Source organism: Crocodylus porosus, unplaced genomic scaffold (assembly GCF_001723895.1).
Source record: "Crocodylus porosus isolate Cpor-Errol unplaced genomic scaffold, CroPor_comp1, whole genome shotgun sequence".
NCBI classification, from domain to species: domain Eukaryota; kingdom Metazoa; phylum Chordata; order Crocodylia; family Crocodylidae; genus Crocodylus; species Crocodylus porosus.
In genome coordinates this window covers 6,756,422-6,772,370 of record NW_017728920.1, presented here as the reverse complement: position 1 = coordinate 6,772,370, position 15,949 = coordinate 6,756,422, and the positions used below count along the sequence as shown (strand labels likewise).

General features: G+C 45.7%; 1 protein-coding gene across 2 annotated transcripts in view; it reads left to right on the top strand.

Moving 5' to 3' along the window:
- Positions 1-15,949, top strand: part of CDH23 (cadherin related 23) — a 556,494-nt gene that overhangs the window by 523,702 nt on the left and 16,843 nt on the right. For both annotated transcript variants that reach the window (XM_019538542.1, XM_019538541.1), the window contains 12 exons: positions 2,012-2,119; positions 3,330-3,432; positions 4,711-4,836; positions 5,216-5,419; positions 7,450-7,908; positions 9,067-9,183; positions 9,470-9,694; positions 10,317-10,486; positions 11,797-11,934; positions 12,301-12,420; positions 13,555-13,732; positions 14,704-14,915. In XM_019538542.1, the coding sequence (XP_019394087.1) occupies positions 2,012-2,119; positions 3,330-3,432; positions 4,711-4,836; positions 5,216-5,419; positions 7,450-7,908; positions 9,067-9,183; positions 9,470-9,694; positions 10,317-10,486; positions 11,797-11,934; positions 12,301-12,420; positions 13,555-13,732; positions 14,704-14,915 (2,160 nt within the window). The remainder of the gene's footprint in view (positions 1-2,011; positions 2,120-3,329; positions 3,433-4,710; positions 4,837-5,215; positions 5,420-7,449; positions 7,909-9,066; positions 9,184-9,469; positions 9,695-10,316; positions 10,487-11,796; positions 11,935-12,300; positions 12,421-13,554; positions 13,733-14,703; positions 14,916-15,949) is intronic.

Genomic DNA, 15,949 nt, shown 5'->3' with positions numbered 1-15,949 from the left:
CTGGGGAGGAAGAGCCAGCAGCATACCTACAGGCTGGGGAACTCCCTTCTCATCAGTGCAGAGGCAGAAAAGGATCTTGGAGTCATTATAGACGCAGTCAGTAAGGCTAACCACAACTTGTCATGCATCCACAGTTGCATCATGAGCAGGTCCAAGGAGGTGATCCTCCCCCTCTATGTGGCACTGGTCAGGCCACAGCTGGAGTACTGCATGCAGTTCTGGGCGCCGCACTTCAGGAGGAATGTGGACAGCATCAAGAGGGTCCAGAGGAAAGCCACTTGCATGATCGGGGCAGCAGGGCTTGCTCTATGAGTGGAGGCTACAAGACCTGAACCTGTTCAGCCTCCACAAGGGAAGGCCGAGAGGGGATCTGGTGGCCATCTATAAACTGGCCAAGGTAGACCAGCAGGCAATGGGAGAGTCCCTGTTCCCCCAAGCACTACTGGGAGTAACTAGGAATAACGGCCATAAGCTGATGGAGAGTAGATTCAGGCTAGGTATGAGGAAGCACTACTTCACAGTCAGGGCAGCTAGGATCTGGAACCAACTTCCAAGGGAAGTGGTGCTTGGTCCTGCCCTGGGGGTCTTCAAAAGGAGGTTAGATAGACACCTTGCCGGGGTCGTTTGACCCCAGTACTCTTTCCTGCCATGGCAGGGGGTCAGACTTGATCTGCTCAGGTCCCTTCCGACCCTACCAACTATGAAACTCATCCTGTTACCAACTATGAAACGTGGCCTGACCAATGTCATATAGAGGGGGAGGATAACCTCCTTGGACCTGCTCATAAGCACGCTAGTAGGGAGGGAAAGACTGCAGCAAGATCTGGATAGGTTACAGGAGTGGGCTAACATAAACAGGATGCGTTTCAATACTGACAGGTGCAGGGTGCTGCACTTAGGCAGTAGAAACCAGCAGCACGCTTACAGAATGGGAAACTCCCTTCTAGAGAGCACAGAGGCAGAAAGGGATCTTGGAGTCATTATTGACTCCAAGATGAACACGGGCCGACAATGCGAGGTTACGGTTGGCAGGGCTAACCAGACCTTGTCGTGCATCCACAGGTGCGTCTCAGGTAGAGCCAGGGAGGTGATCCTCCCCCTCTGTGTGACGCTGGTTAAGCCACAGCTGGAGTACTGTGTCCAGTTCTGTGCACCCCACTTCAGGAGAGATGTGGACAACATTGAAAGGGTCCAGAGGAGGGCCACCCGCATGATCGGGGGACAACAGAGCATTGAAAGACTGCGGGACCTAAACCTGTTCAGCCTTCACAAGAGAAGGCTGAGGGGGGACCTGGTGACTGTCTATAAACTCACTAGGGGGGGACCAGAAGGGTTAGGGGGAGACACAGTTTCCCGTAGCGTCCCCTGGCATGACAAAGAACAATGGACACAAATTATTGGAGAGTAGGTTTAGATTAGACATCCGCAAGAACTACTTCACAGTCAGGGCGGCTAGGAGCTGGAACCAACTTCCTAGGGAAGTGGTGCTGGCTCCTACCCTGGGGGTCTTTAAGAGGAGGCTTGATGCCTACCTGGCTGGACTCATTTGAGTCCAGTTTTTTCTCCCGCTCAGGTGGCGGGTCGGACTTGAAGATCTACAAGGTCGCTTCCGACTCTACTTCTATGATTCTATGAAAGTATGAAAGCCAGGAAGTTGATAAGCAATGATTTGAAGTTAACTGATATCGTAGGCAGGGAACTGTAAATACTATCCATTGATATGCACACCAGCAAGAGAAACTGATGCTCCCTACTATTCACTGCACACAATATTGCCTATTTTAAGCACCAACAAAGTTCGGATTATATGCACAACTGTGGACGGCATGTGAGTCTCAGAGACTGCTCAAGTGGCCTGACAGCGTGGCCTATGCAGAACACACGTGGAACTCCACACCGTCTGGATCCATCACCCAGAGTGGATCTGAGCTGTGTGGCCTTGGAATAATGGTGGGTGGAGGGATCTTAGCTGCATCTTCATGTTATTTTTTCTTTCCTTTTTCCTCACCAGACGGGCATAATTTATGTAAATCGCCCCTTGGACAGAGAGCAGGTGGCTGAGTACAGGCTGACCATAACCGTAAAGGACAACCCTGAGAACCCACGCAATGCCAGGCGGGTAATTACAGACAGCACTGGGATTTTCCATAAAAACAGTTGGGGAAAAGCTGCTTGTACTGGCAGAGAGAGGGTGGAATTTCATAGAAAATATTTAATCTGGCAGTCTACACTCCAACACACCTAGCCCCAGTTAATTTTTGGAATTCACACACACGATGCAAACCCAACTATCTTCCTTTCTCTTTTCAGTCTGAATCAGAAAAATCCAAACTAGCCATGTTTAAAGCAAGTTAGAATTTTCTTAAAATGTCTTACTCCGAGCCTTAATTCCTATAATGATTACACAGCAACCACTCCATGTTATCTGGCTTTTCAGAAATACATGGAGATGCATCAGAATGAAAGCACAGTCTGTTCCAATACTGGAGAAAGAAGTAGTTGTGGTTTTACTAGAAAAAAGAATGCAACCCCTCAGTGTTGTGAATTCTTATATATCATTTTTTAATATGGTGGAGACAATTTGTGTGTGATGATGTAGTCTTCAATCCTTGATTGTTTGCTGTAATGCATATAGATAATGATTGAAACACTTTGTAATTTCACCATATCCCTTTAAGGGCACAGTGTCTGTGACCATCCACATGTTGGAATATGTTGGTATGCGAGTGTATTGGAATTTTTCTTCATTACAGATTTTTTTTGCCAACTTACCAATGCCACCTCCCCAGAAGACATTGACAAAAGCCCTCTTCTGTCAGTATAACTGGACTCACACCAGGGATTTTACTGGCATAACTGTTGACTGGGGGGAGTGATTTTTTTCATGCCCCTAGCTGACCTAGCAAAAGGCAACATTACCACATCCTTGTAATGGAGGTACACTATAGAGAGCTATAACATGGTGACAGTATTACAATTAGACCCCAAAGGCTGAAATCCAGAAGGCATTGAATAGTACTTTAGCATGTGGGCCAGCCATGTGCTGCCACAGAACTGCATTACTAGAATGATACTGGAATATCTGAAATATCTCTGTCCCAATGACACAGGCATCGTATGGAGATTAGAAATGAAGTCCAGCCAGCAGGATGAGTATTGCACATGTGGCATATTCTGATAATACAGTTCTATGGTTGCACCAGGCTCAGATTCTCCATGGTGCTGAACTGGATAAGGCAGCATGCAGAAGGCACTGATATGGAATGTAAATTGAAGAAAGGGATTTGCAATCATGGCTCTTTTTCCATATTTTGTTCACACGCATTTAGGATTTTGACCTGCTGGTGATTTCAATAGCAGATGAAAATGATAACCGGCCACTTTTCACTCAGAGTTCTTACCAGGCAGAGGTGATGGAGAACTCCCCAGCAGGTGGGTCTGTTCTTCCTTGACTGCACACTTCTAGGTTGGTGGGTGTTCTTTGATAACCAGTCTGCCCCAGTCACCTCCAGCTAAGTGAAGGGAAGACCGCTGAGAATTCTTCTGCCTCCACTGTCATATATAATGTCAATCCAGGTAGTTAAATGTTGATGATGTCATTGAGTAGTGAAATATATTTGGTTAATCAGAAGGGTTACTGATGTGCAAGTGGGTGTTATTACATCTCTCGGTATATAGGTATGGAGACAAGGCTGGGGTAGTTTAGTAAAATTTAGGATGTTGTTACTTTTGTAATTCCTGAAAGTGGGTATTTTCCCCACCGAAGTAATGTCTTTGTCATCTACTTTCCCAGACGAAAACTATCCTTTTTGGATATTATGCATCTATGTGGGATTGCTATCCACACAGAACGTTAATCACCTCCATGAAGCCAGCAGTTCTCCAGTGCAAAACTACTGAACTGGAGCCAACTGCTTTGTGATAACTGAATTACCAGAAGCTCTTCTGCCATATGAAATATGGCAGCATTGGGTGGCAGTTATTGTTCTGGAGTAAATGAGAGCTGGGTCTGCTACAGAGCAGGACAAGGCAAGCAGCCAAATGCTTTGTCCAGGGAATAAAGGAGCTGAAAAAGTCACCCATTTTGGTGAAATTTTCTCTGCTCTCAGACAACGGTTGTATAAAAAGTCTGGACACTGTAGGTTCTTCCAGATAACTACTCAGTTCAAGCCCCCAATAGCCAGGAATGTTTCTCTTTTTCTAGACCTTTAAAATAAATGCTGCCACTTGAAGAGCCCAGGTATCATTTTTTGGTTTGGAGCCTGAATTCCTTAAAAGGCTCTTGGATACAGGTGACACCTTATCTGACCTGACTTGAGCACTTCTATAAACACTGGGTTTGGTGCATGCATGTGTGTGTGCATGCGCGCGCACGCACACACACACACGATGTATAGCTAAGCAGGAGTTATCTGCAGAGCATGCTGGGAAGTAACTTTCATGTCACTGTGACTAGTTGAAAACATCTGATGGATTTGTTTGTTTTCTTAGCAGGGCTTTACGGCTTCTACAAATGAGCTTCTTGATTCAGTCTGCCAAGGCTGCAACAGCCATTCCTTCATTGTCTCATGAGGCCTCCCTCTCTGTGCCACATTCATTCATTTCTGTTGGTCATGAGTCACTGGGGTGTGAAGGGGGGTTGAAGGTGAGGAGGAGGAGGTCTGCATAGAGTTCTTGCCAGTAGTCATTAACACCTTTTGTTTGATTCAGGAACTCCCATCACGGTGCTCAATGGGCCAATTCTGGCTCTAGACAATGATGAGGGCATCAATGCTGTGGTGACCTACCAGCTCCTGGGACTGACAGAGGATCTTTTTGTTATCAACAACAGAACAGGTATGCTGGGTGCACACACCACCATTACTTGGCTCCTGTCTGTCTCTGGTGTAGAGCTGCTGGGTAGTTTTGTTGGTTCCAAGGCATGGATTGTAGGTGCTGTTTAACATTATCCTTACCTCACATCCATGCCAATTACTGAGTAAAGAGCATTAATGTTAGGGCTGTTGTCCTATTTGTTGACACTGTATATTTGCCTTCATTCCAGAAGATGGAAGATTTGGGTACAGTTTTCTGTGCTTTTCCATTCTGCTAATGGGAAACACATACTGCAGGGATGTACTCTGGGCACCATTTGAAAGCTGTCCAAGTGCACTTAAATCCACCCTTTCTCAAAACATCATCTTGTATTTTCCTGGCTGACTTTTATATCCTCCAGGTATCGTTTTGGTGAAGCCAGGCAGAGTGATTGACCGTGAAGCCTTTTTGAACCCAAGCCTGGAGCTCATGCTGGTGGCATCAGATATTGGGAAGCTAAACAGTACAGCTAGGCTTATTGTGACCATCCTGGATGATAATGACAACAGACCGATTTTTAACCCGGCAGTGATGACTGTGCGACTGAAGGAAAACAGCCCCCCAGGTCAGATGGATTCCAGAATGTGAGGGGGAGATGGGGCAGAGAGGGAGACAGGGACTGGACTGGAAACCAGCCATGGGCTAGGAAGAACTGTTTCTTTGTATCTCATTCTGCTACTCCTCTCTTTCCCATATTTTTGATAATTTCAACCTGTGAGGGAATGGAAATTTGCCTAAGGGAGTGCATGGGGAGCTGGGGGTTTCTTTTGAAGATTCCCCAATAATGCCAAGACAGTTTTTGGATGGGGGGAAGAAATCACTGGATGAAAATCTAAAATTCCAAGAAGAAGCTGAGCTACCAGAGTACCGGTCAACTCCAGTCCCATTATAGAGTAGCTTTTTTTCCATGCAATAAGTGTATAATATTTGTGTTGTGCATGATCTGATTTATACATCCAGAATCAAGACTGCTGATATCACTGTTGACATGATAGCATCATGCAAAATGGGGCAATTGATGTTACTTTCCTCATTGCTGAAAATTGATATCCTTTCGTTATGTGGTTAACATGTAGTGAATGTACACATTCATCAGTGCATACATAAGACATACAGATTTTACAGATCAGTTTGATACTGTGTCTTATGAATGCAACTGTATTACACAGTTTTCGCTGACCATTACATGCTAGAGCCTGAAGGGGAGTTTACCTATTAGTTTTAATCAAGTTTTCTTGTTTTTCTCTTGTTCAAATTACACCAGCAAGTGGTGATTTTTCCCTTTCCATTTTATTCTGATACCTGGTAAATGAGTTAGAAGTCAATGGTTTTATTTTATCAGGGCCTTTGGTTCTTTTCTTGGCTGCCTCCAATGCATTTAGTTTGTATGTTTGGTGCTCCTCATGGTTAAGGGTGATAGCTTGACAGTGTTGGCACTGGATTTATGACCTAGATACCTTGTTCTTGGTCCATCCAAATCCTCAGACTGACCGTGACCTCTCCAATCGATAATAGGCAATTTTTTATTGATACACAGTGATAGCAGTTAAGAATAATTCAAACAGTTCTATATCTACCAGTCCTAAGGCTGTCACAGAGGGAAGGTAAATCTGGCCAGTACACAAGCTTTACCCTGAGGTTCTCTCTTGGGTATCAGATGTCAGCAACCTTGAGATCGAAGGCCGAGGCCCATCCCCACCCTCAGTGGCGTGGGTGAGATGGGCTGGTGGTATGCCCTCTGTCCATGGTGGCCTTGGGTTTTCTCTCCTTTTGTATTCTTTCTCCCCTCTGATGACTCTTCACTCCCAGGCATCATTGATTGATTTCCTTGTGGTCGTCATACTATCCACATTCTGTCCTGTCAGCATATTGCTTTGTTCCGACAAACCCATCACATGCACACATCTTAATTTGGTTATTTGCCAGCCTCCTGATTTGATCAGTCCACCAAAGCCAGAAATCCCAAGGGTCTGCAGTTGGGTACTGTTACCTAATGCCACCTTATCTCATGCTATGGAACAGTGCAGTACATGTCTTCGATTTCCCAGCTTGTGTGTCTGCTGACTTCAGACACAGTGGGCCTTGAAGGAAACTGTCACAAATAGGCTTTTAGAAACCAATTAACCCTTGCCATTCCCCTGGACCATTGTTCTAATGCAGTAGTATTGCCTGTAACCTAGTCACGTTCCCCTCCTCTCCCCCATCCCTCTATTGTTAGTCCCTCACTTGGGTGCTTTGTATTTCCATATCACCTTTGTCATCTTTTCTTCTGGATTCCCAATCCTAAACATCTACTAATAAAAGTCAGTGTGCTTTACCTACAAGCCAGTTCCCAAAAGCATACCTCTAAATATCATTTTCCAGTAAGAGGAGGAAATTTGTCTACCTGGCTCAGTGTTACACAGCTAGTTTGAAGTTCCACAGTTCTATATGTAGTGTGCAGTGCTGGCACTTTCAGGAACAGGAGGCTGCACTAGATAAACCGCTGGATTGCTGCAATACAGCAGTTATTTGGCTGGGATAACCAGCTGAATGCAAAGGAGTCTAATACCAGAGTTTGGGTCCCTTCCTTCTCCCTCTCTACCCCCCCCCCAGGTTTTTCTGTCCTCCAGGTAACAGCTACAGATGCAGACAGTGGCCTCAACCAACAGCTGAGCTATCGGATCGAGAGTGGAGCTCAGGACAAGTTTCTGATCAATGTCGACACTGGAGTGATCCAGGTGGCCAACATCACCATAGACAGGGAAGAGAAGGACACCTACCGACTGACTTTGGTGGCTGTGGATCGAGGCACACCCCCTCTCTCTGGCACAGCTACCGTCAACATCCTCATTGATGATGTCAATGATTGTCGGCCAGAGTTCATCAACCCAATCCAGACAGTCAGTGTGCTGGAGTCAATAGAGCCTGGCACCATCATTGCTGAGGTCACGGCAATAGACAGAGACCTCAACCCCCGGCTGGAATATTACCTCATTGAAATTCTGGCTAAGGATGACACCAATGCTCTAGTGCTGGACCAGCAGGGAGCATTTGCTGTGGACTTTAGAACAGGTACAAGAACAGGAGGAACTCTGTGAATGCCTGTGCCTCTCTTTTCCCTGTTCTACTTCTTTCAGTTCCAGTATACTCTCTGTCTCTGTCTCTCTCTCTCCTTCCCTGGTTCTATATCTTTCCTTTTCTCTTTTGCTTTTGCACCCTTTCTGGCAGTTACGCCTTTCTTCTCTTTTTGTTTACCTTGTAGTCTCTCCTTGCCCACACTTTGACAGTGCCTTGCTGCTAACTAACTAACTATTTTTTCTTTCCTTATGGCTGTCAGCCCGGAAGGTTTGCTGTCTCTGTTTCTGTGCAACTTTCAGCCAGTCCTTTCTCTGCTCCATTGATCATCTCTTTTCCATCTCACCCATAACCATGATCACTGTCATTGCTGCTTGGGTGCTCAGCTCTGTCTCTCTGTGAGGGAGCAGCCCTGACACATGCCATTTGGCTGTTGTTTAGCCTTTGCAGACTGAATGCAGACATCCCCTCAGCAGAACTTTGCTGGTGGGGAACGGGAGGGGGAGGCCTTCTAGGGTAAGTCATCTCTTGTTCAGTGGGTTTTCATATGCGGAGAAAGGATAATTAAGAATCCCATCATGCCCTGTGACTTCATTCCCAGATTCCACATGTCTTGGCTCCTTGTGAGATCTGTGCTATGAAAACACAAGATTGATGTAGCTCATGTACTTTGGAAAAATAAAGCTGACCCATAGGAAACAGGCTCAAGAGTCATGGAAGTCTAATGAAATAAGGGCCAGATCCTCAGCCAGCAAGAGTGAGGATAACTCTGGTAACTCTACTGGAGCTACACAAATTACATTCACAAATAATCAGGACACAAATGTTCAAAATTCACCCCTGCCCAAACAATTCAATTCACACAATTGCTGAAGCAATCTGATGTCCATGCAGCTGCATGCAGAGAAAGTGCAGAGGCTTGAGGGCAGCAAGTGACCCCATATTTTTGCCTTTGTTCCCCCCCCCCCGCCTTTTTTTTTGCCTAAATAGTTTAAGAAAAGACAGGAGTCCATGCAGACATAGAGGGGGCTATGGGTAACAGGTTTTCCAAGGCCTGGTACACAATATCTCCCCCTGCATGGGGAAGTTAGGCAAGTTCTCTCTAGATTTATAATCTCTCTATGTGATATTTTTTTCTCTTCTTCTGCTTTACAGGAGCTGTGAAGGTTAACTCTGCTCTAAACAGGGAGCTGGTGGCTACTTATGAAGTCACCATATCTGTCCATGATAATGCCAGTGACTTAATTGACCGCTCAGTCAGTGTGCCAAACGGTAAGAGAATGTCTGCTTCAGAGCAAGCCAACCCAGCTTGCATTCCAGGGTGATAATTCAGGGTTGGGGGCAAACTGGTGAGTACCCTGGCCTTTTCTGGCTCAAGATCTGGTTTCCAGGACTCATCATGAGGTCCTATGTAAAGGAAGTAGTATGTTCTCAGGCAAAGCTCCTCTGGTGCACGTAGTTCTCCCCTGTTGTTTTTTCATCCTGTTTCTTTCATCTTCTCTCCACCCACTGGGTATCACCCTCCAACTCTGCCTCCCACGCCCTCTCTCTCAAACAGCAAAGCTAACAGTGAATGTGCTAGACGTCAATGACAATACACCCCGATTTCGTCCTTTTGGGACCACCTATTTTACTGAGAGGATCCTGGAAGGGGCCACACCAGGGACTACCTTGATTTCTGTGTCAGCAGTGGATCCAGACAAAGGTCCCAATGGACAGATCACCTATGAGCTGCTGAACCTTTCACCAGAGGGGTATGCTCAGCTTGAAGATCCCTCAGCAGGTAGGCAGGAGACTTGCATGTCCCTCTTCTCATGCCTGTGTTCCTAACTCCCATCGCTGAGATCGTGGTAAGAGGGGTAGATCCAGGGGCTGAAGTGAGGCACAGTTTGTTAGCAATCTATGAACAGCCTGAGTCAGAGAGGGTCAGAACCACAGCCACCCTTATGTTTAATGGCACCTTGGGTCACATGTTGAAAGGTTTAGTCAGAATATTACATGCTTAGCCATATCAAGTCATTGAGGGCATGTCAGGGGTGGTCAAAACAATCTCCTCATCATTCAGAATGAATAAGCAGAACACTTACACCACTCTCAAGTACCAGGCTTATGCTAAGCAGCTTAAACCAACATTATATTCAGAGGGTTTATATCAGACTTGTTGAGGCTTGTCCCAGTGGATACATCTTTGATCCTCAGCCTTGGACTGTCTCAAGCAGTAGAACCCATTCAACAGTTTTTTTCTTTATTTCTCGTATAGGAAGAACTCTGGGTGTGGTCTCTCTCTCATTTCTGGCAATCTAAGGGACACTGTAGACAGGAGGTCACAGTCAATGATGTGTGTCCTGTGTTGTGAGAATCATCAGATTCAAGTGTTTCTCATTTGCAATTCTGCTGTCTTCTAGGGAAGGTTGTTGCAAGCAGGACAGTGGACTATGAGGAAGTGCAATGGCTGAACTTCACTGTCCGAGCCTCAGACAATGGTTCTCCTCGGAGGTCATCTGAGATCCCTGTATATCTCCAGATTGTGGATATCAATGACAATAATCCTATCTTCAGCCAGCCATCTTACCAGGTGAGTTTAGTGATAAGAATGCATGTATATTGTGAGAAGACATCAGAGGAAGAGACAGGCCTATACTTGGCCCCTGTTGCAGAATGCATATTAGCAGGGCACATTGGTTCCTCTATCAATCAGTATTCAAAGGGTTTCAAATAACTGTCTCATTGGTCAAAATGTTGTGTGGGGTATTATGTGCACAAGCTACAATCTTATGAGAGCTATATAATGAGGAGAACAAAATGCTTCCATAAAATTAGGGGCAAAGCTTTTGACCTGACATTTCTTAAAGGGTCTTATCTTAAATGAAAATCTGGCCATGAATATTTTACCAAGATGTGGATTAAATAAATGTTAACTGCTAAAAGGTAAGCAGAAAAATATTTAATACTGTGGGATATCTATTTTGTCATCCTTAGTTTCCAGACCTAATACTCTGATGAGTACATACACCATTTCATGTTAGGACAGCTATTTCAGTTTGTTATCTTTAGCCCATAGACAACTTGTAAGGGGGGCATGTGCCCCACCTGAGATTGGCTGACTCCATTGCCGGCTTCTGCAGGTGGTTGTCACTCGCCACCCACCCCACCTTGCTGCCGATGCCGCAGCCAGCATCTGCGGGCTGTCCCTGCTTGCTGCTCACCACCCCTTTTCCCTTGCTGCTGCTGGTGTCTGTGCATTTGCCACTCACCACTTGCCGCCACCAGCATCTGTGGGCGGTCCCTGCTCACCACCCTCCCACAATGCCACCGCCGGCAGCTGCAGGTGGTCCCCACTTGCCACTCCCCACCACCGTCATCTGTGGGCAGTCCCTGCTCATCACCCCCTTCAATGCCAGCATCTGCAGGTGGTCTCTACTTGTTGGTGACACTGGCACCTACAAATGGTGCCCCCCCATGTCTCAGAAGGCACCAGTTGTTCATGTGTCAGCCTTAGGATAAATGAGTGCTGTGCTGAATCCAATTTGAGAAGTTTTTCTCCATCCTGAAGGGTTCATTGTTTACAGGATTCTGAAGGGTTTGGGGAGGTTGGTTTCATTTGGCTTGGCTTGGCTTGGCTTGGCTTGGCAGTATTTTGTTGCTGTTGTTATTGTTTATAAAATCTTAAATTTTGAAGAATCTGTTGATTAAAGTATGGAGAGAGTTTAACATCTCACTCCATACCTCAGACCAACAGTCCCCCATATAAAATGAGCAGAGACCACTCCTTCCCAGTACTAATTTGTCTTCCAAATGTGGCTGGTCTGAATATTTTGTTGGTCTTACTGCTGACTCAAACTATCACCTACTTTTTGGACTTTTCTCTCCTTTCCACACCTGCAGAAAGCTGTCTTTGAAGATGTCCCATTGGGCACAGTTATCCTTAGGGTTAAAGCCACTGATGCTGACTCCGGGCGCTTTGCCCTCATTGAGTACAGCCTGGGAGATGGAGAGGGCAAATTTGGAATAAATCCCAATACGGTAAGAGACAAACTGAGGCTGGAGCAGCACTGCAAATACATGAAGGTTGTGGGAACAGGAGTGACCAGCCTCTTGCCCACCTTAACTTGGGAGTGGCCTGCTGCTAAAAGAATGCCCTCCAGGGTCCAAACCTGATAATGTTTCACATGAGAAATTTGGGGTGTAGAGGACCCATGAAATCTTCCTTTTCCCTTTTCAAGTCAAGCCTCAAGAAGGGGAGTCTCCCCTTCCTTACTATGATCCTCTTATTTCTGTTACACTAATTGTTTGATCTAAATGAGTATTGCTCAAGGTCAGCAATCACATTCACTATGGAAATAGCCTGCAGACAGCCAAAAACTTCCTGAAAGTCTCTGGATATTTCAGGGTGATATCTACATCCTGTCAACCCTCGATCGAGAAAAGAAGGATCACTATACGCTGACTGCTGTAGCCAAGGACAACCCTGGGGACATTCCTAGTAACCGTCGAGAGAATTCTGTTCAGGTGCCAAACCACAGTTCCGGGCTGGGGAGTGGGCTGGGTGGAGGGGGAGGTTAAGACATAACTTCATACCCTCTGTTTTTACTTCATAGGTTTGCATGCCTTCTTGTTGCAGGAGACAGGCATTTGTATTCCTCAGAGTGTAAGAAGAGTTAGCAAGAGAATGATAAAGTCAGTAAGAAAGGCTATGTGAGGTCAAGAAAGAAGGGGCAGAAAAAGAACTCAGAAAGAGAAAATGAGAGCAAGAAAATAAGGGAAATATCGGAGAAACCCAAGGGAGAAAGAAGTGTGCATGAAGTAGTGTAAAAGAGGGAAAGCCCACAAGAAAGTTGTGGAAGTCCAAGATGATATTCCCTGAGACCAAGTTAATTGGTATTGCATACCAGAAAGGGAGAATGTGGCATTTGAAAAAAGTTACAATGTAGTTCCCAGACAAACCCTATTAATTCAGCTATGATAAATGACTGTATCGTATGCCCTCTATGACAGTGTCACTTTTCAAGTTACTGCAACATGTATTTTAAAACCCCCCAGAAACTCCAGTAACTTCTGAGCATATGTGATTAAGAGGAAAAAGGCCTATAGAGTTTATATGTTGCTATATAGTGTGGTCAGCTGTCCCTTTCTGTTGATTGCTTCTGGTATAAATCATGCTCACATGGGGCTTCTCTAGGTGGAATTTTCCATTTTGTTGTACTGACAGCGCCTTATGTTGTTTTCTGGGTTCCTTGATGTCAGCCTCATGCTTGCTGACTTATATCCCCATCTCCTGCTTTGGCCCTCCATGATAGACAAGAAGTAGGATTTGTTTGTAATGAATTGAAAAAAAGATTATTTTTGAGTTCAATGGGCACAGGCAGACTCTTATTTCTCTTCAGTCCTCTAGCTCCCAGATACATTCCCCAATACACACCCTGAGCTCCCCAGCCTGTCACCACATAGGCACTTCTTAATTCCTGATCTGTCTTAACCCAGTCATGGAAGGGACACGGTGCAATTTTTGGAAGTCAAGCATTAGCAGCTCCATTATGGTAGTGGACCAAATTGTTTTACAGGGTCATTTCTGCCATATCATTTCCCAGCCCCCAAGGGGTCATCTCTGCATTTAGTGATATGCCTAGTTTGCTTTCGTTCAAGGTGCTGATTACAGTTCTCGACATCAATGACTTCAGGCCCCAGTTCTCTAAGAGCCAATTCAGCACCAGCGTGTATGAAAATGAGCCAGCGGGGACATCTGTGATCACAATGACAGCCATGGACCTTGATGAGGGTGACAATGGAGTGGTAACCTACAGCATCGAGGGGCCTGGAGTGGGTAGGCAGCCATGGTACCTAATCCAGACATTCAGGGAATGCTAGAGGCATGGGGAATATCTCTGGAGTGACTGGGAAAACATAGGAACACTGAGATGAAATCTGAGGACTATATAAAGACCAAGTGACTTTTTTTCATTTCACATCATAATAGATTGTCCACATGAACACATAGGCATGTGCACAAACACACGTGCATACAGAGTAAATGCACATTTTTAATTCTACACCATAGCACTTTCTGCTATCTTCAAGGTCCTACATTTCAGGCTTGCAGACTTTTCTCCCTGATGCTCAGTCTCTGTTTCTCTCTTGTTCACCACACCCAAAGCTGCCACTTCCCAGGCTTCCTAGTTACATAAATATAAGCTATGTCCTGGAGAAGGTCACTGCATTCTGCTCATGCACTCACACAAATAAAAGCCAGGAAAGCCTGGAGACAGAGAGGGAGGTGAGGCACTTTCTGAGGTGGATAGTGGCAAAGCACAAATTCCAAAGCATTCATTCACACAAAGAGTTGGTAGGCATGAGGCCAAAGCCAGCAAACGTGGCTTAAAATGGAGCAAAAGTCCACTTCTTTCAAACCTGGGAGCTCACTCCAAATTCAGCCCACCATCAAAGAGACTGAAAGCTTTCATTCTTTTGCCACAGTTAGACACAGCCTTGTGCAGCTTGAAAGAATTCCCTGGAGTTCTGGTATTCCACTGGCCCTTCTGAGCATATGGCCTGGTAATACAGGACCTGGTCATTCCTGGCCCAAGATCTGAAAGGGATTCAAATTTAGTGTCTTGATATGATGGTGGGGATGCAGCCAATCATTGCCAAGTAGTGAATTATTGTGTGCTCAACCAACTATCAGAATCTGGCTCTGTGCCCTTCCCCTAACCTGGCTTCTGACTCATACCATAGAATAATTTATGAAAATCTATTGCTTAGTGACCAAAGTGAGGGATGTGTCTGTTCTGTTCCCAGAGGCTTTCAAGATCGGTAAGGACTCTGGGCTCATCACAACCTGCAGACGCCTGCAGTCTTACGAGAGGTTCAACCTGACGGTGGTGGCCACAGACAAAGGCAAGCCCCCTCTCTGGGGGACCACCATGCTCCAAGTGGAAGTCATTGACATTAATGATAACCGGCCGGTGTTTGTCCGGCCACCCAATGGCACCATCCTGCATATTAAAGAGGTAAATCCTGGGCAGAATGCCACCTACTAACACGGTACAACTGCCCAGCTGTCTGGACTGATGAGACCAACCCTTGTGTTGTTGGGCAGAGGATCTTGTACCAGAAAAGGGAATTAATTGTGACACCTCTGGCTTGGACAGTGGTGTCACATCAGAGGCCAGGTTTCCAAAAAGGAGTCCAGAAGTTACTCATGGCCTTGGTTTGACTGACATTCTGATCAGGCATCTTACTTTCTGGTCTGGCTAGTATAGACACAGAATGGGCAACAAGAGGGGAAGGGGGTCCCCCCACCCTTCTCCAGAATAACCCCCACAGGCTAATCACCATACAGCATACATGGGTTATACAGATGTTCTCCACAGTTCTAGTTAGTCAGATCCTGGCTGTGATTATGCCGGTGGTGTCTCTGGTAGGGATGTTAGAAAGTCATTGTTTTGCAAAGTAGGTAGACGAATGAACAGGGAGCCAGCGTGCCATTCCCTACTCAGGCTGTAAGACACTGCTCTGGGGGTGGCCCCCTGCCAAAGCATCCTTTCCTCATTACCTAACCCCTCACCACACACTCCCAGTCAGGCATTCTCCTTCACCGTAACCAGAGGGGCTGTCAGGAGTGAGATATTTCCTCCTCCCACTCAAGAGATTCCACTGTTTGGGACCAACATTTGCTTTTGGACTAAATGAAGAGCACAGCCTTTTCCTAAGACTGATTTCCTCCTTTCTCTAAATACCTTTTCTGGAAATAATGGGAAAGGTATTTCATTAGCCCAATGAGAACAGGGCCTCCTAAAGGGGTTAAAGCAAAAAGACAAACAAATTAGGAGCATCATTTGCAATTGCTACTCTACAGTGGAAATGTGGACAAGTGTCACTGGTTAGGTTTAAGCCAATACTAGTTTCTGGATCATGTTTTAACATTCAATTTCTACATTAGCTACAACTTTCTTGAACTGTTTGTGGATGCTACAAGGAGCTTACAAGTCTCCTATGAAGAACTTCCCTGCAGGAAGGGAAGAAGTGTGTGTGTACTTGTGTA